The 25,171-nt window shown below is 40.9% G+C and overlaps 1 protein-coding gene across 1 annotated transcript; it reads left to right on the top strand.

The window, feature by feature from the left end:
• The first annotated feature begins 291 nt into the window (after positions 1-291).
• XG (Xg blood group) lies at positions 292-20,483 on the top strand. The gene is made up of 8 exons (XM_009331296.1): positions 292-352; positions 11,335-11,376; positions 11,714-11,770; positions 15,697-15,732; positions 18,341-18,406; positions 19,294-19,350; positions 20,012-20,050; positions 20,329-20,483. Exons 1-8 carry the CDS (start codon positions 292-294, stop codon positions 20,481-20,483), a joined length of 513 nt encoding a protein of 170 aa, XP_009329571.1.
• The last annotated feature ends 4,688 nt before the right edge of the window (positions 20,484-25,171 follow it).

Genomic DNA, 25,171 nt, shown 5'->3' with positions numbered 1-25,171 from the left:
CCCTGCCTGGGCGATAAATAGATTTCTTAGAGGGCGGGTGGCACCTACGGTGCTGCTCACGGCTTGGCCGTAGAGGGGTCATCTGCTTTCGTTACTTGTCTTGTACTAGAAGAGGTTTTTAGGGACTTCTCTCTCTTCTCACTCAGGTAGAGTGTGATGGTGAGGGAACTCTTTGGACAGAGCCGCTGATTCCAAGCGTCTCCCTCAAACCTTGGCACTGCAGTTGCAACATCTACCGTCATCGCTTGGAAAAAAAAACACCAGTGCAATCAAGGCACTGCATAGAAGACCATGGGGAAATTCAGAAGTATCCTTCTTTTGTGCCTTGGCTTTCTTCTAGTCCACGTAAGAGGTAAGTGACCTTTGCCTTGGCTTATTTCTAGGTCGAGATTATTAAAAATGAAAAAAAAAAAAACAAACCAAAAACCTAAACCCCAATCCCTAAAAAAAATTGCTTGTTTATTTAGAAATGCTTGCTGGCATTATTTTTGTTGCTACTGTTTCATGAGAAGCATTCAAGAGTGTTTAGATAAGTACTTCTGTAGTTTCTAGAGAGATATATATCTTTTGGATGATTGCTCATAATAGCCATGCTAGTTGGGGTTTGTTTGTTATAATTTCTTATTTTCTTTTTAGTGTTACTCCCATAAAATTATTCACAAGTTTGGACTTGAGTATAAATTTTTTAAATGGAAGCTGTAAAATGAGAGCTTCCAAGGGAACTTTTAAGTTTCCAGAGAGATCCTTAGTCAAATACTAACTTCATGTTTTTAGAGCTTTTCTTGGTTATCAATATTTTGAAACATATTGGTTATATTGTAAAAACAAATTCTGATTCAGTTTAAAGATGCTCGTGCTTTCATATTGGTGCTCATACTTTAATAATTATAAATTAATAATTTATTAACCTTAGCCAACATATTCCTGAATATATAAAATCCACACACAAGCATACTTTTTTTTTTCATGCAGGATTAATGAAGAATTGAATACATTTTGTACATATTTTTTGACAAACGAATAGCAGTTGGGAAAATGTAGTCCTTTCATATTGACTTGTTTTTCTATATTCTAACATAAATTTCTTTTAGCAAAATATTGTGTAAAACTTTTTTTGATACCAAACCAAAGAGGATCATCCTGTGTGCATCTGCCATGTAGTGTACTTGTAACCTTTTCTTTTTTGTATATTAGCATTACTTCAAAAACTTACAGCGCGGTGTTTGACTGCAGGAAGAAATCAGTCATTAACCACTAGTTCCAAAATAGCTGCTGCTGCTGCTCATCCTCCCACCACCCCTGATTTAAATGGAGTCTTAGGAGATCTTGCAGTGACGGGCAGTGAAAAAACCTTTCCTTAAATTAGTGCCGTAGTTCCATTTTAACAAACGAGGAATTATTTGGAGATCTTCGGCAAGTAACATGGCATAGAAACAGCAGAGCAGTAGGACTGTGCTGGCCGGCCTTGTAGTATGTTGTGAACAGCGATGATTCACACGGTCTCTCATCACTGGCATGCAGACTTTCTTGTTCTGGAGGACTCTCTTATGTTGAGTATTTCTGTTCGAACAATCTGAGCATGGGCAAGCCAATTTCCATACACTATCACTTTAATTACAAGGACAGTCAGCCTAGCCGTTCTTGCTTTACACACGTGCTAATTTAGAGCTAGTTCAGGCTCTGCTCTGGGGAAAAAGTCATTGCTGAAAGCTGCTGTGGGCTTTGGGCACAGTCTTGTGACTGTGGAAACTATTTAATCCACTTTGAAAAGCAACATGAATTATTTTAAGTCTATGGCAACAGCCACTGAATTTTATCATCAAAGTATTTGCCATGTTTCAGGGGACATTTACAGCAACCACTTCTCAGTCCTAATGAAGATATGATATGAGAAAGGCTTGGCCATGCTGGTGAAAACCTGGTCTAAATCCTTACGATAGGAACGTCTATGGCATTTTTTATACGCAGCCTTAATTCTTTTCTAAGCTGTAACCATCTGTGATAGCTTCTCGAAACTACTGTGCCACCACAGCCAGGCCAGATCACATCACTCCCCTTACCATCTAGCATTTCCTTTATGTCTGGCTATCTTCAGTTAGTTGGCTAGACCACCTTGATGGACACATCTCAACAGAAGCGTGGCATAACCAAGGACCACATTGCACAAGGAAAGTGAGACCTGATACAGTTCAGAATCTTACATGCTCACTGCAGTCTTCCATACTTTTGTCTGCACACTCTGGCTTTTGTTATTTCCAAGCTTATGCAGGTACACGAGATCTCCCATGTAAGTTGAGCTGCAGCAACTAATTATCTGAGTGGCTTTTAGCCCAACCCAAATGAAAGAAACTTCATAGAAACTTCTTCCACCGAAGTTCATGCTAACGTCCCACGTCGGTTACTGCAGCTCAGCTGACCCGTGGTAATTCAGCTTTGGCTGTGTCTACACTGCCCACTTAGGGTGTGGTAAGACACAGCTTAGGTCCTGGTCCCCCAGCAACTGAGATCACGCACCTGTCTGAAACGCACTGCAGGTCCCATTTGGGCCGTACACCTGTGTGCGTACCTGTAGCGGGGAAGTGGTGCAACCTGAGGGCTCTCTCCTACACGGAGCTGGAAAGCAGCTGAGACTCTCGCTCAGACCTGACTGCTCAGAAATGCTCCTCAGGTTCCCAAAATAGATATAATCTACATATCCATGGTCTTCAAGGCCAACTGATAGATCACATGGTTAGTCAGTAACAAAGACAGCACAAAGGCTGATGATGTTTAAGACGCACTAACTTTACTGCATCAAGTATTGCATGCTGTGCAGGTGAAGGAACAGCATTTATTGCTAGCCAGTAAGCCATGTACCACGGTCCAGCTAAGGCTTACAAAGATGTTGACTCAAAACTAATTGTATTCTCAGTTAATTAGCTAGGCACTTTCTGGGGAGAAAATTACAGACCTGTTTGGATTTGAGACACTGTGTGACTTAGTTTTATGAATAACGTAGTTTTCACTGGAGTTAAGAGACAGAACTGGAGAGATGAAAAAACAGTCCTGTTTTTCTTATAGTGCTCCATCAAGCTCCAGTCCTCGCTGTCGCTCCATGTGAGGTCCCTGTGTATGTGCCGACGCACTCGTGGTATCAGCAGGGATATATTAAGGAATTCTCTTGTTGCTGGGTGCCAAAACTATTTCACTCCAAATACCAGAGCTGCTATCATCTGTGGGCATGTCAGTGCTATCATCCAGGGGTGTGATTGCAGTTTGATAAATAGACATACCTGAGCTGGTTGAAATACTAACAGCAGCAGAGCTGTTAGAACATCAGAGCTTGGGAAGAGCTAACAACTGGTGTGGTTACTCAGCTTCTCAGGTTCACTTTTCAAACATCGCTACACATTGCAAGCCTGGTAGCAGTGCCCAAACTGCCTGTTTTCAGTATGTATTTTTCCCTCATTTGCATCAGTGATTCTCAATCTCTTTCCATCCCATTGAGCGTAATAAACAAAAAATAAATGTCATAATTCTTTCAAGATTAAAAATCAATAAAAATATGCCTTTCTGTGGCATTTTGCCTTGTGGTTAGGAGGAGAGAGCTTCAGATTTTTTTGATCAGTCTTCCTTCTTTTCCACTGGGGGGCTGACATTTATGAATGCTATGGGAAAATACTATCTAAAATCTGACCTGTAGTACAATATCTCATGAAGGCAAATAGGCCATCCCAGTTGAAAGAAAGGGCTTGAATGGGTTATGACAATAAAACAGTCCCACTTCCACTGTATAAGCTTTGCCTGTCATCAATGCATTTCTTAATTCCTGAGGAATTTATTTAGAAAGCTAAATCACAGCAAAATATTTTCAAAGGGCAACAGTGCTCCAGAGTAAATGAAAACAAAGACCAGAGCAGGCACTAAGATTAGCAGACAAATTAAAGCAAAGTCGCTCCTTATGTCGTAGGTCTTATAACATCAGTGGTGGAGGAGCCAGGAGCATACACTCCACCAAGACTGTTCCAACCAGGAACAGTCCTGAGTTAACAGCAACAAAGCCTCCCGGATCACAATCTGTATCGCATCAAAACTGCAGTTCTACCTTGCAGGTTACCATTGAGATATGAGCCATATATTTCCATTCACAAACATCGTACAGACCATTTTGTTTCCTGAGCATAATGGTAACAAAAAGAAGGATGGCTCTTCGTGCAGAAATCCAACCCAGATTTGCAAAGCATTCTGCACGTCAAGACTCTTGATCTCTGTTCCCTCTGAAGGCTAAGCTGCCAGATCCTCTTCTGAGTCTCCTGCTTTTGAAGTTCAGATACCAACTGATGCTCCATCACCCTTTGCCCAGGGTCATTCAGAGAGGCTTCTCTCTGCAGTCCGGTGGCATGTGCAGAGGCTTCTTCAGCTCTGCAAAGGGAGCCTAGTTGCTTTTCTCATTTAGTCCAAATGAGATGAGAGGTGGCTCCTGAGACTCCACAGAGACTTTGTTGCTGAAGAGACCTGCTTGCTGACGTCCAGCAACTCTTTCCAGCATTATTCTTTTCCAGAAAACACGTTCTTAATGGCATGAAACAGAGAAGATGCAGGCCTTGCTTCTTTGCTGTCTTGCATCTTAAACACACAACAAAGAATGTGTACAAAATGCCCTGATCATCCGCTTCGACTTGGCAGTATTACTAACCCCCTTGGAAGCAATATAAATAATTATGCCAATGGGCTACTGTGACTTCAGGGGGCACAGGATTAGTTATGCAACAGAATTTCTGAAACAAATTCAACTCGATGTTAGTTACAGAATAGCACTACTGAGATCTGTGCTACCCATATGGACGAGCTAAAGGTACTTTGCGTGTATTTTACCAGTGTACTTGGGATGAAGGTGGGATGAGGAACATTAAAAGACACTCTGTGAGCAACAGAAATAACAAAGCCTGGCATCTCCCTGACCTCCCACGTTATCTTCAGCTCCCTCTGTCGTCTTCAAACTACCAGCTGGGGAAAGTGTGGGTTAGCCAGCTGGTACTTAGGCAGTGAGTGGTCACTCAGAGCCCAACACAGCTGTTGCTTGTGCCACACTATAGGGTTTCAGTAGGAACACTCACATGGGTCTCTTGTTTGAGCCTATCTACGTGTACAGTTCTCATGTAACGTGACTGTCATTAAGCCTGACACGCTCAGACCAAATGGCTGAAAAGGGCTGACAGCTTCATGAACCACACAGGGACAGAGAGAAGTTTTGGCTGAACAGCCCAGGCTGTGGCCTAAGCTCCGCTTCCTCATGACACAAAGCAGAAAATCTGAGTTTCAGTAAGATGTGCAGACATATGGTGCTGCTTCATCGGCGATCCCAACTCCTTTGCTCTGCCTGTAATTTTACAGCACGCACCAGCTTCTTCTGCACTCACTCTGAAGCAAAATATAGAAAACGATGTAAGTTTTATTTTATGTATGCAGTCATAAAGAACAGCAGCTACCTTTGAGCAGCTGTTGTTTGTCCACAGCAAAGCAAACACCATCGAACTAGAAGATTTTCTTTCATGTTTGATGATACCATGCTGCACAGACCTAAAGCAGTACTGCCACTCTTGCTTTATTAGTGCATCTTATTTGCTGGTAATTATTTAAATGTGTTCTTGTATGAATAAGTGAGAGAGACCTTTTCATTTCCCTTGAATTCAAACTATAAACAGAAGTGGCCTAGAAAAAACCATGAAGCCAATAATCAGGTCCATATGCCGTGCTTTACGGACTGGAACTTCGATCTTAATTACAGATTTTAAAGCATACTCATTTTCCACCCCAACATCAAGGGGTTGTAATGGCAATCATTGTTTACAGAACGAAAGGGCCACAACGGGAAAAAAAGCTACAGTAACCTCATCAGGAAGTATGGATCATGAGAGTATTACATCAAAGAAATAGTACCCACTCATTGAGATTTTGTCCTAAGTGTCCACTCTGGGGCGTAAACCTTTATGTTCTCCCACAACTTTTCTTACATGAGTAATTTCCTTTAAACAAACGTAATTGCTTCCTGAACACAGTTGGACCAGTAAACGGGTATGTTCTGAATCACATACCTGGGAGAATAGATCCTATTTTCTCATTACAGGGGAAATATGTCTCATGATTGTATAATAACCAGAAATGATCTAGACAAAGAATAACTTACCATTTCAGCTAAAAAGAACATAAAATGGGTCCCACGAGCGATTTCGGTAACATATTGTTCCTTTTTAGAAAATTTTTGTTCTTATCTGTGAGTCACCCACTTCTTCCTCAGTCTCTGACAGCTTCATGATGTTTTAAGCTCATTGTATTCACAAAACAATTCTTATTTAATTACACTGAAGAAATCATTTTTGTTCTTGTTTTTAAATAATGTAAAATCAACTTATTTTCTCTTCCTATCTAGCTCACATTTCTAAGTTAGTTGCTTCTAACTTATTTGTAACACAGGTAATCTCATCCCAATCATATTACTGCTAGCAATGCACTCAAAGCCCGTTAATTTAATCCTATTAATGACAAAAGGATTTATCTAACACGCATGTGCATGTATGCATTTAAGATATATGTCCACACATGTATATACACATATGGACACACTTTCTCATGGATCTTAGCTTCATTTTTAATACTAGACTATGCATATTAAATGCCTGAGAAGTTCATTTCGTTTGCCGCATAACCTGACTCTCATTTAGCAATATTCATACTGTCTTATTTAAATGTGCATCATTTTAATGGCCACAAGCTGTGTTCATATGGATCCAGTGCAGGACTGAGCCTACTTACGGAGAATAAAAATTGCAGAGTGAGGCCATGGTAGCCTTTTCTCAGAAAACTTCTGACTACAGTTGTAATGGCGAAAAGGTGACATCCACCTGCAGAATCCAGCCTTGTTCCTCATAAACCCTCCTCAAAAACGGTGGGACCTCAGACCCTTGTGATCAATCAGCTCACAGTTAAAGGGTGATGGATCCATTTAACATTTAGGTCACAAATTCAACCATAGGCAAAAGATGCTGCTGTCTGCATTTTAGTGACTGGATATTTGGGTCACATTTTCAGAAAACTAATATGGGAAGAAGTTTGCGAACATTAAATGTGCGTGTGCCTGAGGACACGACTTTGCAGGGGACTGCCTTCGCAGGGTAAGATGACCTCAGCTCCGTGATGCTTCAGCAAGATGTGTCTTATATTCAAGGGAACTTACTAAAAGCTGGCTCAGTACCCCCGTGGCAAACAGCAACCGTAACAGTCTCCACAGCAGAGCAAGTGGACTAACAAGGATTTTGTATCACCAGCCTTCCACCCGTTACATTTAAAAGGCTCATAGAAGGTATGGGCATTAGTGAAAGCAACTGTCCTACCCAAAAGAATCATGCCTGTAAAAATAAATGTAGTAACTTTGAAATTTCAGCTACTATATTTTGATGCTTGGCTTTATGGAGTCTATTCTCCCCTGTCTGGCTGCTACAGAGAAGTCTACTGTTAGCTATTTAGGCCAGGTCTACATTTCAGATTTTTATAGGCACAGCTACATGTGTTGGGTAGAGATGAGGGCATTACATCCCAAATAAGGCTGCCAGTGCCAGCAAAAGTCCTGCTGTTAGTATAGTTCATTGTGTTTGAGCAACTAGTATAAACGTAATTAAAACAGGTCCTTTCGCGATACAAACTGTATACCCATCTGGAAGGCTTGCTTTCTCAGCTTAGCATTTTCTCATTTGCAGATAAGGACTGTTCTGTGGCGTCAGGCAGGAGCTTATAAGCATTTTCTCACATTCTCCGTTATGAATCGTTGTGGACCACGCAACAAAAACCACTATTACAATAATTTTATTTCTATGTAAAACCAGGGATACTCCCAGAAGAAAGGCTAGGAGTGATGCCAAGAAATAGCATACTAGCCCAAAGCAGTAATAACAGAGAAACTCTGAGATAATACCTCCTGCATAGCTAAATCTCTTCATAACTTTATCCAGGTTAAAAAAACCTGAAACAACAAAAACCACATACAAAAATCCCCAACCAAATAAAAAACCCCAAAGGAACAAAGCTGTTTTCTCCCCACTAAAATTTCTTTCATTCTCATTTTCATCGGTGTATTTCCAGCTGTTTCTATTATGGAAGCTGGTCCAAAAAAAGAGGCCATTTTTATATGTGGAAAATTAATTTCTTTCAGTCTGTTTGTTCTGTGAAGAAGCTTGACTAATTTATTTCCATTGTCATTTATCTTCAGAGTTCCCTGAAGTGACTGCAGTTCCTATTGAACTAAATATTCTCTGAGTCTCTAATGTGTTTTTGGTTTTAGACCCACCATTTTACGGATGAAATCTGGGCTGTTCAACTATTTAACCATCTGTTATCCTCCCAAATTAGATTCTTAAAATGTCTAGGTGCAGTCTCAGAAATGGTAATGAGCATTTAATATTCTGCTCCACAAAATCTTACTCCTTGCGGTCATTTGATGTTATTATCGGAGGAAGTCGGGATGGAAGCTCAAGCAATCTTCTGGTTTATTGGAGTATCATTTACCATGCTGCACAGATGTCCCCATACAATCTGCCCATCTGTCAAGGTTTATATTTACACAGCTGAAGAGATTTCAGTGTAGATTCCTGTTGTACTCCCAATCGCTCATTCTGTGTTGGCATCTGTTTATTTTATTACTTGGTTTATCATGAGAAATAATTAAAAAACAATCAATCTGAATAATTTCTGCAGGGGATTGTCAGGCTGCTTTTTTCTCTTCTGAAAATCTCTGTAGTTGTCTTCTATTTCTCCTTTGCTGTCTCAAAAGAACACCTCTTGTCTTTTCCCACTTCTTGGATAACAGAGCAGACATACAACAGGAGAGGGAAACGTCGGTATTGTCCAGGAGAAGGGCAGATGTTAGTAACTGTTTCAGTATGCTGTTTTGCTTTGGTTCTCATGCAATTGGAAGCATCTGCATCATCTTGTTTGAATTCCATAATCTCTTTTGATTAGACTCCTCCTTCTATTCTTTTCTTTTCCCTAACTTCAAAGAAATATTACACCTGGAAATTTTCCAGAGCCTTCCTGCACAAGACAATTTTGTCACATTCCCTTTACAGCATTAGGACCTTGGTAGCTGCTTTCCATATCGTTAGTTCCTGCGTGTCAGGACCTGTAACAAAGGAGCTGGTTTGGCCAACAGCTCTTCGGTGTTACAAAACGATTTCTGATGACTCACTCTGATGAGATATGGTTTGAAACCTGCCAGCAGTAGCCTGCAGCAGCAGGGCTCGGGTCAGACAGCCTCCTTCAGCACTCAGGGTGCCGATCAAGAATGAAGATTTATCCAGAGGACAAAACCAAAGGACGGCCAAACCCAAGTTGCTCGTATTGTTGGCACTGAAGAAATGATTCAAAAAAATATAATTTGACCATATAAGTTGAGGCAACCCCAGGACGTCAGCCTGCGGGTAGGGGTCTGCATGGGGATCAAATGGTCCCATGGCTGGGCAGCAGCACGGGCAGGGGCTCAGGGCCAGTAAGGGCTGGTGATGTCTTCAGGGCTCTGGCAGGGAATATTTTCTGAGGAAGCCACTTGTCAATTTTATGTATTTATGTATTTTAATGGTTTCATGTAAAAAAAATAACCTGTCAGGGTCTCGGAATATTATCCATCTAAGGACCCAGTCCAAAGGTTACTGGACTTAGCTATGTTGGCTGAGTGGCCAGGGCAGGGGAAGGAGAGGTGGTGGGATGAGGTGACACTCCAAGATCAGTCCAAATAAGAGATAAAATGCTACTGTAATAACATTAACGGGAAAGCTTTACGCTGTTATCTGCTTTTCCTTTCCAAACACAGGTTTGTCATAATATTTTATAGGGACGGTTTTGCTTTAGAAGCCATTCACTATTTTGCACTCCAGCCTCATTTTATCTTTTCCGTCAGACACCAGCTATAATTAAGTTCACAGACCTACGTGAAAATCCTCATGGGAAACAAAATGTTTCTACTTCATGCTCCTGCACTGATTTTTATCTGAGGATCACACAGTGTTTTACCATTGATAATTAATCTTTCCAGGAGCTCTTAGACACAGGTGAGAGCTATTATTCAGGAACAGTAATTAAGGTGAAGAATGCCATGAAGGTGGACAGCACCTGTCGAGAAGAGAGGGCTGAGCTGAACTCAGAGTGCTGTCGTGCTGGAGAACCTCTGGTGGCCTCTCTCTGTTCCTCAGTTTCCCTCCTTGGACAATGATGCCTTTCTTGCTGTGAAGTCTTCAAGACTTACCAAGTAAAACACTTCATCAAAGAGTTAGGTATTAAGCCTTTTAGACAGGATAATAAATAGATGCAGATCAAGAGGCTTACTCGATAGAGCACAGTAAAACTTTTCTGCTTAGGGAAGCCATGGCATGTCGTGACTTTCTGCAGGTTTGTGCAGGCTGATCTTGTATTTGGTGTGCAAACACAAGGATGCTGAAGTTTCAGTCTGGATGAAAACTAATGGATACACACTGCAAAGAGGTGTTTCATGAAGGCTGTGTATTAAAAGGAAAGCGGCAGATTGTAGGAGTGGAAAGTAAAACTCACATGAATAACTGTGTTCGTTCAGTTCAAAGTCGTATGCTTCAATTTGTACATTTCAAATATTTTCCAGTTTTATTTACCTGCTAACTTCAAAGGTCAGAATGCTAATTGCCCTGCCGTGACATTTAATGACATCATTGTCACCTAACACAGAACAGGAAGGGTTCTTTTCTCCCCTTTCAGGTTTTCTAAGGTTCAGCGGAAACTAAATTAGGTAAACACATCTTTATATCTTTTACTCCTGGCACATGTTACAGGAAGAATTAAAAAAAAAAGTCGATTCATGTTACAAGTTATCACAAGGCAGGCTTGCCAGTAAAGCTGCTCCCTGAAGCTGAGCTAGTAAAACAATAATGAAGATATTAAAAGTTCTCACCTAATGATTCTGGTTTGCAAGTACCATGCTGCACGCTACTTTCAGCCCTCTCCTGGCAATAGCCCTCGTGCCCTGCAACAGGCAACCTGTGTTCTTCAAAGGCGTGTTTCCACAGCGGCTGAATACGGGCAACACGAGAGAGCCGCTTCTCTTTGCGCTACCTGCACGAATAGCTTCTTTGAATTAAATGAGCCCATCTCGCATGGTCATTCAGGACTGCACGGCGCAGGGACAACAGCGGACAGCTTGCTCTGCGCCTGCTCCTGTTTGGATGGATTTTTCTTTTGCCTCTTACTGGTGTTCTGGCTTTGTCCAGCACCCTCAGACCGGGAGGTCATGGAAATCTGCCCACTGACCTAGTCTCTTTCCTTCTGTCACCTTCCTTCTAGGTCAACGTGATTTTGATTTAGCTGATGCTCTTGATCACCCAGGTAAGTAAATCTCCTATCCTTATTTTACCATGGCATTTAGACGCCATAATAAATCTTAAGTCCTTTTCCTCGAGGACTGGAATATGAAGTGGCTAGTACTTAAGTTAAAGATATACAGTATTGAGAAATGCTAGATTTCAATGTTTCTGCCATTAAATTGAAAGTTTCTTTAAAACAAAAAAAAAGGCTTTGAAAACATATCCCCTCATTTTTAGCTTCTGTCATGATGCGTAAAGATTTATTGAATGCAGCTCTCTAGATCTGCAGATACCTTCTTTTGATAAGTTGAAAAAGTTTAAGCTGTTATTGTTTATTGGTATGTCATTGTGTTCCACAGAGGACATAATTACCAGGAAGCCTACAGTGATCAGAAGACCGACAAGGCCTGTGCTTAGTGAGTAATGAAGACAACGGCTCATAACAGATTTTAGATATGTAGAAACTGTCTCCCATGAGATTCTTGATCATATTTCCTAATGTACTGTAGCTGAGATCATTTGTGTGAATACTAGCTGTCTTCTGTATGTAAAGTAAGTGTTTTTTTGACAATTACCAATTTGTAGACCAGCAGTCTTTACTGCTTCCAGTAAGGCTTTAGAGCATGACTGGCCACTGATGGCATTTTATTTCCTGAAGATCTTCTTCACCCTTTTCCAGCCTGTATTGAACTCCCTGGGGACTATAACCATGGGTAACTGTTGCTAAAAATGGGTAACTGTTCTTCTGCTTTTTTTTCCATTACCTTTTCTTTTAGCATAAATATTCATGATTCTTAATAACAGACTTGGAAAAGAATCAGAAGGCATTTGGGTATTCTTTCTTCTCCCCATGTATTTACTTAATGTTAGCTAGTATTGATTGCTACAAAGACCTGTGTCAGAAAGTAAAAAAGGCTCTGAACAGCTGAGAGAACCAAAGGGTTTTAGCTGTAGTCCTGAGGATGACAAATTATGATTTCCAATGAACACTCGTTATTGTTGAAAAAACCCAAACCCCAAACAACACCACCACCACGCATGCACTTATGATGGAACATTTTATGATAACATAGAGATTTTTCAACTAAACTACCTGAAGTAAATTTCTGGCTATAATACAAAATGCTTGAATCAGGAAATGCTGGATAACATTAGCCCACAAAACAACTTTCAGCTTTTTTCTGGATAAACATTGCAATAAGTCTTTAGGTACACAAAAGCAGTTACATTTTCGACACGATTCTCTGGCTTGCTCTTTGAACAAACAAGGCAGTGTTTTGCAAATGTGGAAGCTACTAAATCCTGTAATGGTTGCATTCTTCCTTCCCACTTCATTTTGCAAAGAAAATCTGTGTTTGGCCTAGATTAGAAGTGTCTGTTGTAAGGTACTGCTAAGCCGCTGCCCTCCACTTAGCTAACTGTCCTGACTTCCTTTAAAGTCTGTGGAGAGAAATCAGCACAGGATCATAGAATCACAGAATGGTTTGGGTTGGAAGGGACCTTAAAGATCATCTAGTTCCAACCCCCCTGCCATGCATGTCTAGGGACGGTTCATATCACTTTAAATGTGGATTTGTTCTCATCCTGACATTTTAAGTAGGTTACTTGAATCGTGCCCTAAAAGACTCTGCCCTCAGTCATGTTTAAAGGTTAACCTAGGGATGCCAGTATCTACAGTGAAGCTGCCTCAGTCAGGTGAAAGGAATTTGATTTTTAGGGACTCCTAAATCTGCTAGAGGTATGGCCATCAGGTGATTATCTGCCCTACCTGAATCAACTTCACTAATTCTTGGGAATGGAGAAGTCCATGTTTTCCAGACCATTTTGGAATCTCTTTCAGCACTGAAGAGGATTGCAGGGAGTTTAAAAGCAATTAAAACTAATTTAAAAAAAAACTGTTAAAAATCAGTTACTGTATTTGGAAACGTGCAGAAAGATGATACAAAGGTATGTCCTAGCATCTGCCTGATGCTTCATCTTAACCTCAGGGTCTCTATGTCTCATTCAGCCAGCATCATTGAGAAATGAGGCTGGCTGAGATGATGATTTTGGTTGAGCTGGGGCCAATTACTGTACAGGCCATGTCCTCTGGGCATCACCTCCCACATGGAAACCTCTGCCTGAGCTGAAGCTCTCTGTAGGCACCTCCCATCTAGTGTAAAAAAGTTCAACACAAAACTTAATGGAAGGAGAAGGTCATGTTTATTTGCAAAATCTCTAAGTTGATTTTACCCACTCACATTCATCCTGCCATTGATTTAATTCAGCCACACGCTCAAACCCACACATGCATGAGCACCAAGATGTGTGTGCTCAGGTGGTCTGGTGAGCATCATGTGCAACACAGGACAAGGTATGCCAGCTACTGAGTCCTTATCCCATCTCTGCGGTTCTTCTTGATCAGAAGTGACAAGCTAGTTTATGTACAGATCTTTCAGACCCTTTAGGAGTCATCAGCTATTATGGAGAGGTCCTTTGCCTCAAAATCTTGCGTACTTCAGCAAGTACGTCTCTGAACCCTAGGGCAGGTTGCTGCCCACTGTCTGGTTTTGCTTGTTTGGGGTACACAGACTATGTCTACAGCCTATTTTCTGGGTGGGTGAACAGAAAAGTAATGGAATAGGCGATATGCTGCAACCTTTGGCTTTAGAGTGCCCTTCTGCTTTTCCTCTGCTGACAAGTCATCTGTGCTGTCGTCTTATCGGAGCGCAGGCCTGCTGGTTTTGACAGAAACAACACATTCCTCAATTTTACTGCTGGGAACGGTGACCTTCATTGTCTGTTCTTTTAACCCTTTGCTCTGCTGTTTCTTCTGGTCCCTACAGACTCACACATTTCCATTTGTATTTCATTCATATCAACCTTAGCATTTCTGCAACAAATCACTGCATGAACCCTCCAGAGTGGAGCCCTGCATTTTACCTGAATTCTTCATCTCAATAATAAATTGAATCCAGTTTGCAATTTATTGCTTCTTACAGTGTTAGTATTTGACAGATAAAGGTATTTTTGAAATGCAACTCTCTGCTGGCCAGACACAGACAGGATCAACACCTGGCTTGACAAGAACAAACTGAGTCACGAATTTGATTATTTTCCTGCCAGATTGGTGACATCAAAGCATTTCTGAGTTGTTACACAAACGAGACTAGATACCGTGCAAAAGCAGCTTCCCACTCCCTCTGGATATAAAGAACACATGAAGGCAGACTTTTGCACTGGTGATGCATTTGGATGGATTTTCCTGCATTTTGGGAATTCTGACACAATTATAATGAAAAAACAAATACTTAATTGAGTGTCTGTCTAATTTTCTGTGGCAATAAGCATTGGTATCAAAATTTAGGTAGATTTTGCTGTCCCTTCTGATTCATTCCAGCACTCCACATTTATAAAGAGCAAGAAAGGGATCGTTGGAATTATGACATCCATCTAATGTATTTCTGCCTATCACTCAGTGACCTTTCAGAGCTCACCGTCTTTCCATACACATCCTAAAATACCAGCCACATACTCATATCCACACCTGCATGCTGGAAATGGAGTTCCTCTTGTTTATGCATCTGCAGCTCATTGAAAAATTGTTTATTGGAAGGAAAATTCCATCCCAGGTACAGCAAGACACATGTACATTGCTGGGGGAATGGCAATAGCCTGTTGATTCACTGCATAACATGCACATGCAGACATTTAAGTATATTTTAAAACATTTATAGCTCAGCCAAAGAAAAACAGACTGTCACCCAACCTCAGACAGGCACGTATGATCGCTTGAAGCAAAAATTTTTATGTCACCATGACCCTTACATAAATTAGTTGATTTGATTATCTCTCCCTAGTAGGTTTATTACTTCCCAGTATTTGTTCTTGAAAAGGGTATTCAGTTTTTGCAGTTCAACAAATTACACGTGAGCCAAACATGCATATACCAGACATAAATGTTAATAAATAAGACATAAATGTTAATAAATAAGTATATTTAAAAAATACATTTTAGTATCTTAACATAGCTAATTTTATTTATGTACTTGCAAATATATGAAAGAAGTATTGATCTTGATTCCATTATGAGATTTATTCTGAGCTTATTTAAAGCAGAAATAAATCTTTTGTATTTTAAGTAGAAAATACTGTATCGTTTGCCAAATATTGTGTGGGCAAATATGAAATTCTGTAAGAGTTTTCAAGAAAAGTGTAATACCTTATTTGAATTTGTGGGACTGACCTGAAAAAGTTGCTTGTCAAACATTCAGTTGTACATTTTCTATTAAAACTAACATCTCATTTCCCTCAAGAATTGTGTGTAACTCACTTCTCCACATCTTCCTCCTTTTCATTTTAGACAACGATCTGCATTTAGGAGATGCTCTTGGTGGGGGTGAGTACTCTCTTCTGTTCTCAAATATAATGGTTGGGGTTTTTTGTAGTCTTTTTCTGAAGTCTGCCTAATTTGTGAAAAGAGATTTCAAGACTGAAGGAGGAACTGTAGTAATGGGAGTCATTACAACTCATGTACATGCAGCCCTTTTGCCAGAGGCCATCGTGCAGAGCGGGGACAGCAGGATGGGCTGTGTCTGGCTGCCAGCTATGGGAACTTGTAGGCTGGCCTACCTGCGTGAACTAAGTCAGCTACGGTTTACGTTACCATGCCAGGCTGCCACAGTCATGGCCGGGGAGAGGATGTACTGCCCGTTCAGCCGTGATGGTTCAGGGTGGTGGCCTCTGGCAGAAGGTTGAAGACAACAGGTGATGGCAGTAGTTTCTTCAGCTACCAAAATGAGTCTGCATAAGATTAGTAATCAGAGATAACAGCGGATGGAGAGAGATGTGAGCTTGTTGTAGCTCTGCTGATCCCAGATCAGAAATGCAAGAAGGAATGTTTCAGAGATAAGCACTGATGGACAAGATACAGCTTAAGCTTGAAACAATCAAGCAGTTGTAACCTGCTATAACTGCCGGGTATTTCTATAACATCCAGAAGTGACCCAGGAAGTATTCACCGTACTGTGCTGAGGCGTGTAGACATACGAAATCCCTGACTTAGGGAATTTTTTGTACCACATTTTGTTCAGTGTGTTTAGAGGTATACCAAGGACGTGAAGTACTCTAGAAAAGTTCTTGTACACTGAAATTATCTAAAATGCAAGTAGTATTGATTCAAAGCCTAAAATTCCACTTGAATCAAGGCTACACAAAAGAAAAATTACCTCTCAGCCCATTGCACAGAACTATGACTGTGCACTATTGCACAGAACTATGACACTGAATTATGACTCTGGTTGCAGTGGTCTGGTTCACTCATGTTTCAGTCTTAGAGAATCATAACTTTTATATTATTCTTTCCCATTTCCAGGGCTTCCTGCATTTCCAGGTTCCCCTGTGGCATTTCATGCCTGTGTTTGAATGACATGTTAGCCCACACTTTATAAAGCTGAATTTAATTTTGTTTATAATTCCCATGTTTATACTGTCACTTCTTCCTGCCCGTACTAAATGTTCCATTCCTGCAAGTTTTTGATGGGTACTGTTATGAGAGGATGGGTTTAGTATGTTGATTAAATTATTAATGAATAGCTTAAGGATCTTCACTAAAACCCACCTTTTCATTCAGAGGATGGCAAATGATGTTTCCCTCAGTTTTTATTTCTTTGCCCCATTTTCAGTTCAGGTTCTTAATTGACATTCGTACATGGTGTAATGGGATTAATGATATGTACCTCATTATCAATAGTTCTGAAGACATTATTTTTTCACTAGCTATGCTATAGAATATATCTTCTTATGCTTAGAGAAGACTGAATAAGTGCAGCATCATAATAGAAATGAATAACGGGACGGGTAGTTTTCTGCTTTTGTGGCATGGTGAGTCTTATTTTGTTACACAGAGTTCTGGAACAGAACAAGTCTCTTCTTCTATTGAATAGAATTAATGGGGCAAAGCCTGATTCAGCAAAGCTTTAAGATTCTACCTAAAATCCATTGACTGCAGTAGGCTAAACTTGCCTGAAGTTAAGCGTATATCTAAATAATTTACTGAAGCAAAACCTAAACGTTACTCACAAACAGCATTATATTTAGCAGCTAGGTAAGAAGAAAACATGATAGAAGGGCATCTGGCATGTATTGAAGGTGAAAGAAAGATTTAAGGAGAGGGATGGAAATTGGCATTTATTTCTGTGACCTAACTTTGATTTATTCAGAGCTAAATTCACTGTCTGGCTGAGAACAGTTGAATATGCAACTGAACTGGTTGGAGAAAGGACGGCAAGAGGGGACCTACTCGATACACGCAGAGCAACAGCCCCGGGCGTTAACTTTGGCAGGTTTTGACCTGAGACAGCTCTTGCTACTCCAGCACTGTATGTGCAGTTTGGAAACTGCAATTAGTCATCAGATCTCCTGCTCTATCCAATGCATCCCTTCCTAACACTTCGGCAAAAATTAAGGCCAAATACCAGCACAAATTCCTAAACAACAAAGCTGAAGTCTGAGTTCATTTTGCACTGTTCAAGAGTAGAAAATGCATCATGCATTAGATGAATTCAGCATCTGTTAGATGAAACTAAATCTCCAGCTCTTAGTAATACCTGCTGATGGCACAGAGATAACCTGTTGCCTCCTGCCCAGCCCAGAACACCAGCTTCTCTGTCAGCTCTGCATAACTGCACCACTGACACCTACAGTAACACACTGTGCTTCCCAGCTGCCAGCATTTGCCAGAAATACGTGAAATATTTTCCTTCAACATTTTTGTGAATCCTCTCCTTTTAATTTTGAAAATATTCCCTTTTCACTTTCTAATTACTTTTAGTAGCTAGCTATTTGTTAATATAGGGCTTGAGACTTTTTAACTAGTGACAAGGTCCTTTTCTTAATTCACCGGAGGACAAATTAGAAATAGGTATAAAATCTCAGGTTATCATACTCTTTATTTACAGCTCTCAGTTTTGCCTGTCCAACCATCTAACACTATTAATTATCAATAGGTGACATCCCAAGAAAACCTTTATACCCACCTCTTCCACCACGACCGGGAAGCCATAGTAATTCTGGTAAGAATATTTTCTCCTAAGAAAATCTAGCACTATGAGCTGTTCAGAGCAGATATTTTGAATAGTTTACTCTCTTAATTCTTTATTAATAGTTTTTATCATCCCTTCACTCCATCTCCCTTTTGTAATCACTGTTCCTGACCCAGGGTTTTGGGCTCTTCTGTCTGCCCAAAATGTGGGACGTTGACTCCTACATGGCATGAGACTAACACTCATCTTGGTTGCCTTTTCATTTTCGGTATGTATACACTGAACCATGCTAAGGTTCAAATTTGATATCCAGCCACAGGGCGTGGATAAGCTTATGTTCAGATCCATACTGAGATGTGCATCTGAGATGGCCCTGGGGCATACAACAGGTGGGACTGGGGAGATGGATGTAAGCCTGTATTGCTTTTGAGTGTGGTCCCAGACACCCACTTAAATAAAGTGGAAGTGGCACATCTATCCCAGCTACCATCATGTATCCCGTATTTACTTCTGGCATGATTGTAGTGGTGAGCCGTGGGCAGGTCTTTCTGGAGTCCTTCTGGAGTCTTTCCTGGAAGGGACCCACTGACTTCCTGCTCCAGGAACCGCTGGGATTTGAGATGTCCATATTACATAACGATTTGTGCTACTGAGAGCTCAAGCCCACACATCCCACAAGTGCCAATACAGCTGCAGAACAGGTAGACACCAACAGCTTTAGTACTCCAGCTTCCAGGTGAATTTGAACAGGCGACCATTCAGTGCAAGACACCTGACCTATCCGCCATGTCGAAGCTGGGATTTCAAAGGTTTCTTAGCCCTCCTTAGTGCATTTCAAAAAGACTGGACAAGGGAGCTGAAGGGGTTACCATTGATCAGATAATTTTGCAAAAGAAATCCTGATCTTTATCTTGCAGGAGGTTTTGATGACTCAGATCTCCTTGATGGGAAGCCTTTACCACCGCACGTAACAGGTAGTATTTGCCAATTCTCCTTGCAGCTTCTCCCTAATACTTGCAACTTGGAGCTGGCTGGTTTTACTTTAGTGGTAATCTGTTGTCACTGAAGGTATAGGACAAGACTCTGCTATTTTTATTTAAATTAGTTATTCTTCTCCACAAACCATGGCTTGGAGCCTGAAGCTCAAACTTGAAACACATTCCTAAACATTTTGTAGCGTTCTGGCACATGCCAGAACCTTGCAGGATTAATCCCTTTGAATTCAGCTAGGACAGTCCCAAAGCAAGGGGCTTCTGCTGAGAACTGAAAGTAGATGCACCAGGCCTATGATCTTGACTTAAATTACTGATAAATCATCTGATTGTCTGGCAGTAAAGAATAGCCAGAGGATACTGGCCTCCCACTCCCTGTGAAATCAGCTTGATGTAGACTGCTAAGTATTATCCTTTTTTTAGAAGATAATATTCTTCTCCAAAAACGAAGTGTCTATCTCAATAGTTATTCCCCCAGCCAGTGCAGCTGTCAGTCAGGACTGGAAGGGGAGCTCCTCTCTCACAGTCCTGTCGAGCTGCCCCCTTTTGCCTTCTGTACGAAATCACACTTGGCGTGATTGAGACTTTGTTCTCAAAACAAGATGAAAAATATTTCTTGATGAAACTTCACCCTCTATTCCAGGAGAAGAAGAGCATCATTTCAATCATGGAGGAAACACGGGTATAGTAAATAATCTATTCTATAATTCCGATCATCATAAAATAGTAAGAAAATGTTAGCCTTACAAAGTACATATACTAAATTAGGCTTTAAGACACCATTTTCACACCAGCTGTAATGTAGCATAATTTCTAGTCTTCTGCTTAACTCTGTTTAATGAATTTCCAATGTTTCACCAAACAATTCTCATAGTTTGGCAAAAGCACACCTTAGTAGAGAATATGCTTAAGTCAAACCATTTCAGTGCCTCTGAAAAAAATCTCTCTCTTCTTCCACAGATTCAGGATTAATAGCTGGAGTTACATCTCCTATAATTTCTGCTTTTGTAATATTAGTTGTTGGATCAATAGCGGCCTACTCTGCTTATAAGAACAAGAAACTTTGTTTCAAACCACATGGTAAGACCAAATTGGTTTCCAGCTTTCCGAGTTGACTTAGCGCTGGAGCAGATGGGAATTTTAGCAACAATTTCAGTGGGGGCAGAAATAGGTCAGGGATGAGGGCATTCGAAAATCTTGTCCTAAACAAACTCACTGGTCTGTAAGATATACTGGTAATTAATGTTTTTCATCAAGAACAAGTATAGGAAGCCATAATGTGCCCAGAAGTTGGATGTACGTAACTTTATGAAGGAAATTACATGACGTGAGGTCTCTGCCACCACAGAGGTGACTGACTGTCATGGCCCTGTGTGTGGAGACCAGTCTGCGTGGCCCAGATCAGCCTTGCCTGGGGCATCCCCATGTATCCTCTGGCCAGGGCCCCCATTTCAGCTCTGGCCTGGGTGGGCCTCCTGCCCCGGCCTGTGCCACGTCCCTGGCACGCCCGCCCCGTCCATGAGCCCGGATGGCTGGCTGGGTCTCCTGGCTTGGCCTTGGGGGGGCCCGTTGCCTTGTCTTCATCTGTCCATGGCGGGCCCATCCATGGGGCCTGTTTGCCATCACCCCCCCTCTGTGCGTGCCTGCCACTGGGGATGCGGCTGCCCTTGGCTCCCAGCTCTTTGGGAACAGCCTGGCCCTGGCCCTTAGCTGCCACAGAGGTCAATTTAAACCTCTAATTCGTGTTATTTGTTCCATAACGGGACTAACGACTAAGACACGAGTGAAACACAGGAGGTGTGTGGAGAAGCTTCACAGGCATTTCTGAGAGATCTGGGATCCTCCGGCGCTTCAGAAAGCCTCGGCCTGGGGCTGCCACAGCGCGCTCCGGGGTGGCTGCTGCTGGCCGGCTGCCGGGGGAAGGCTTGGGCTGGGTTTCACAGGGGAGATTCAGCCGGATCACGGCCCGGGATGTCCCGGGAGAGGCCTGTCAGGGCCGTGAAGGCTGTCTGTGCCCTCAGGGTCTGACAGTCACTTATTTTCCTCTGTTTCTATGGCCGGGCTGTAACTAAAGCGTCAGGTCAGTGACTCTGCGGCCCTCTGGAGATGGGGAGTGAGACAACTGGGGAAGGCTGTCTGTATGTCTCTGGGGATACGAGGCTCCCACCTGCTGCCTCAAAAGGACTGGAGCAAAAAAAGCCCAGAAGAGCTGGCAAAGGGCATCCGCGGTGGAAATGCTGAATGTTCAATCTTCATTTTTCAGGCGGGGCTACAGTGTAAACCGCTGAAAGAAGAGTTGCCCTCTGATCACAGGCTCCTTTGGTTGGTGACATTCAGCCCACAGAACAGACAATTTTTTTTCTACTTTATCATTCTGACAAAAGAAAAATCTTCCTCTAATGAACGTTTTGTTGAGACATATTGCAATCCTACTCTTTTTTACCTGATGTCACTCTTGCACCTTGAGCTTTACATCATCAAAAATGTGCTTAAAACGTCTGGGGATGGTATTGAACTATCTGACCTGCAATCATAAAGGTTGGATATGCATTTTGATTCAGAAGTTATTTTAAACAACAAATAAATCAAGTTTAAGATAAGCTAAAAATGGAAAGATTTTGGTTTGTGAGCATTTGAGTCACCGAACAATTTTTTTTCCTGTTTTCAAAATTAGCCAAAATACTTAATCCTTCTGATAGAATAGGAATAAGGAAATTGCCATTTCCATTCATACATGTTGGGTTTCTTTAGTATATTTCTGTATTGTCTAAAATGTTCAAGAAAAACCTGAAGTTGTATAAAGGATTACAAATTTTAATGCCTTTACTTTGTATTTATGTCTGAATTCTAGCAAAGTGAAAGGAGCTATAGATGGAAAATTCATTCTTAGTTTTAAAATATAGCATGAAAGAATATGTACGTTGACGAACCACTGTTTAAAAAAAAATAAAAATGAGGAACACGTGCTGATTTATTTATTTATTTATTTGTTTGTTTGTTATTGAAATGGTGTTTAGCTCTTCTCAGGAACTGGAATTTGACATAAATTTTGTTTCTCCTTGCAAATGTAGTTCCTGCTCTAGAAGCTTTTAAAGGCATTAATCTGGCAGGCTGGTTTTTTAAAGAACCATATTATTCATAATTTCTGTAAAGGGAAAATAGGCACAAAGTTTTCAGAATCACTTAGAACGAGTCTGTGGCACTTTGTTCTATAAAATCTACGTCACACCAGCTTTAAATGTCATACATCTGCAGAGGTATGGTTGATAGAGTTTTGCTAGCAGGGCTGTTTCATCTTTTTCCCTTGTTTCTGATCAACCTTGCTGTGCTAACGAATGTCCTTATGTAGACAAATCTATTGACAAAAACTAACACTTTTCCAGTCTCTCTGCCTTCATTTAGTTAACTGAATCCAAATACTAGGAGATGAATGAAATGCAGATGAAAGCTGGCAAAACTAGTAGTCTACTGACATAATTCCACAATACAGCCATTTTAGTTAACTCTTTAAAGCAAGGAGGAAATCTGTGTTTTATCTTCAGCTTATAGGTGAAGTATGCTTTTTCTTACTGACATTCCATGTAGAATGGAGGTAAACATGATTTTGTGTTTATTAAATTGTCGAAAGACATCATCTGAAAAAGTACTCTTTTCATAAAATAAAATACTACACTATCTCAATTATATTTGAAATGGATATATATCAGTTGCTGAGGCGATTACCATAATCTTTATTTTGATCCTGAAAGTAATAAATGATTATGTACATCAGTTTAAATACAGAAACGTCTTGACAACACATAAACGAGTGAGCACCTTTGTGGCTATCACTTTCAACTTATGAATGATAACATATTTTTACTATGGTTTTCAAGGACACTTGATATTTCTTTAAAAATGCTAATTTTCCATGTTAATAGTTAAAACAGATTCATATATATTTTGCCAGGTAGACATAAAGTTTTGATTAATGAAACGTTAGTGTTTTGTGGTTACCACTCCAGTTGTTTGTTTAACAATGAAAATATATATTTTGCTTCTTTCTCTTGAAAATTTTCAATAAACACATACTAGGTTTTATCTAAGTTGATCTAAGTTTTGTTTGTTTTGTTTGTTACTTTCTGGGACATATGCCGGCTGGTATCTTCTATATACAAATTCATCTATGTCCCTCTAGGGAAGAGAAAGAAATGCTTCAAATTAAAGACTTTAGGGAAAAAAAGAAGACAGTTTAAGAATCTTTTTTTTACAGGAGCAGTGTCCAGAGAAGGACCTATGTGCATTATGAACATTTTTGCTTTTGATATATTATTACGATTTATTTAAACTCGTCCGTAGTATTTTCAAACGAATTTCTTACTTGTGTTAATATTATTAGCTGAAAACCAGATTTTATTATGGAGCATTTGAGCAAAACCCATGAACCTGAATTGGTAAACCCTGCCCACCCAAGTGTTTAACCCTCTGAAGCTCTTTGGTCTAATTACATCAACATACGACCAACATACCGGTGTGCAGGCACACTTTCCAGTGTTAAATATCCTTTGAACTAAGATGATGATGATGATGATAATTCTATAATAATTGTAGTAATAACAATAATTATTATTATTTCAGATAATTGGGGGTTTATGTAGGGAAGCTCTAACATATTTAAATCTGGAGGGGAAAGAAGGAATACAAACTGGCTGTTAGACCATCAGAACTCTAGCTTGTATTATTGGCTCTGACATTTAAAATCTATTCCATACTGTAAAAAAGTTGCTGGCACACAAGTGAAACAGAAAATCATCTAAATGTAGACATTTTTATTACCAAGAAAATGCTTTTGTTGATTATAAAGTCCGCCAACTGAAACAGAGCTGCCAGTAGAATTATTTACAATAGTGGTCTTGCTACTCACGGTTTAGTTGACCTGTCTACATGAGCAGATGATGAACACATTTCCTGAGAATTTTGTTTCTGCGGGATAAGTAAAGCTTGATTTCCTATGCATTTACGTCCTTCCTTCCTTAAACACCTCGCCACCACCAGAGCAATGACACCCTCTTCTCTGGTGGACCTTCAGGATCCTCCCAGTATGTGAGAGAACAAATGCTGCGGCTTGGAGTGGCAACACTGATCACCTGCAAATTCCTGGAAAGTAAGCTTTAAATAGTTGAGTGGCATGTGCGTTTTCTTCGGTGGCACAGTGTCTTAAATCGTTGTCCTCTGCGAAGAAGTTACTGATGTTCACAGAGGAGTTTGAGGCAAAAACGCCTCGGCTGAACCACATCAGCCTAAAACTACCTTGCAGAGACATTGTGTGGCTGAATTACATGCAACGGTTACCTCACTTCCAAGTTACTGGCAGAAACACGCCGTACGAATGTATGTCCATTTATAGATATATTTGTGAAAATATATACAGCACTCTGAATAGCACAAGCTCTCTGAAAACATTTATTTATTTATCTGGGTGACAAATTATCAGACTGTGTGCATCTGCAGGGGTTACGATGGCTCCAGAGTCTCAGTGAAGGGGCAGGCTCCCTCATGGTGGATCCCATGTAGCTGGGTTGCCGTAAGCCACGCTGGAGTCACCCTACTCGTGCTCCAAGATCTTTTTTCCAGGCTCTGCAATCTTCACCATCAAAGACACCGACGTTTTCCTCGACGGGCTGCACGGCAGTCTCCAGACCCAGCCTACCTTTCTTCCTCTCCGTTTCTGCACAGCAGTGTGCTGGCGGGGAGGCTGTGGAGCAATCGAAGGAGCACGGGGGGCGGGAGGCGGCCCCCACGCCCCCCGTTTTGTCAGCCTGCC

The sequence above is a fragment of the Pygoscelis adeliae genome, unplaced genomic scaffold (assembly GCF_000699105.1).
Source record: "Pygoscelis adeliae isolate BGI_AS28 unplaced genomic scaffold, ASM69910v1 Scaffold149, whole genome shotgun sequence".
NCBI classification, from domain to species: domain Eukaryota; kingdom Metazoa; phylum Chordata; class Aves; order Sphenisciformes; family Spheniscidae; genus Pygoscelis; species Pygoscelis adeliae.
This window is presented reverse-complemented; position numbering and strand designations above follow the sequence as displayed.

Coding starts and splice junctions, on each gene's coding strand:
- XG (XM_009331296.1), top strand. CDS start 292: ATGGGGAAATTCAGAAGTATCCTTCTTTTGTGCCTTGGCTTTCTTCTA. Junction 19,351..20,011: donor TTTACCACCGCACGTAACAG/GTAGTATTTGCC, acceptor CCTCTATTCCAG/GAGAAGAAGAGCATCATTTC. Junction 20,051..20,328: donor CAATCATGGAGGAAACACGG/GTATAGTAAATA, acceptor CTTCTTCCACAG/ATTCAGGATTAATAGCTGGA.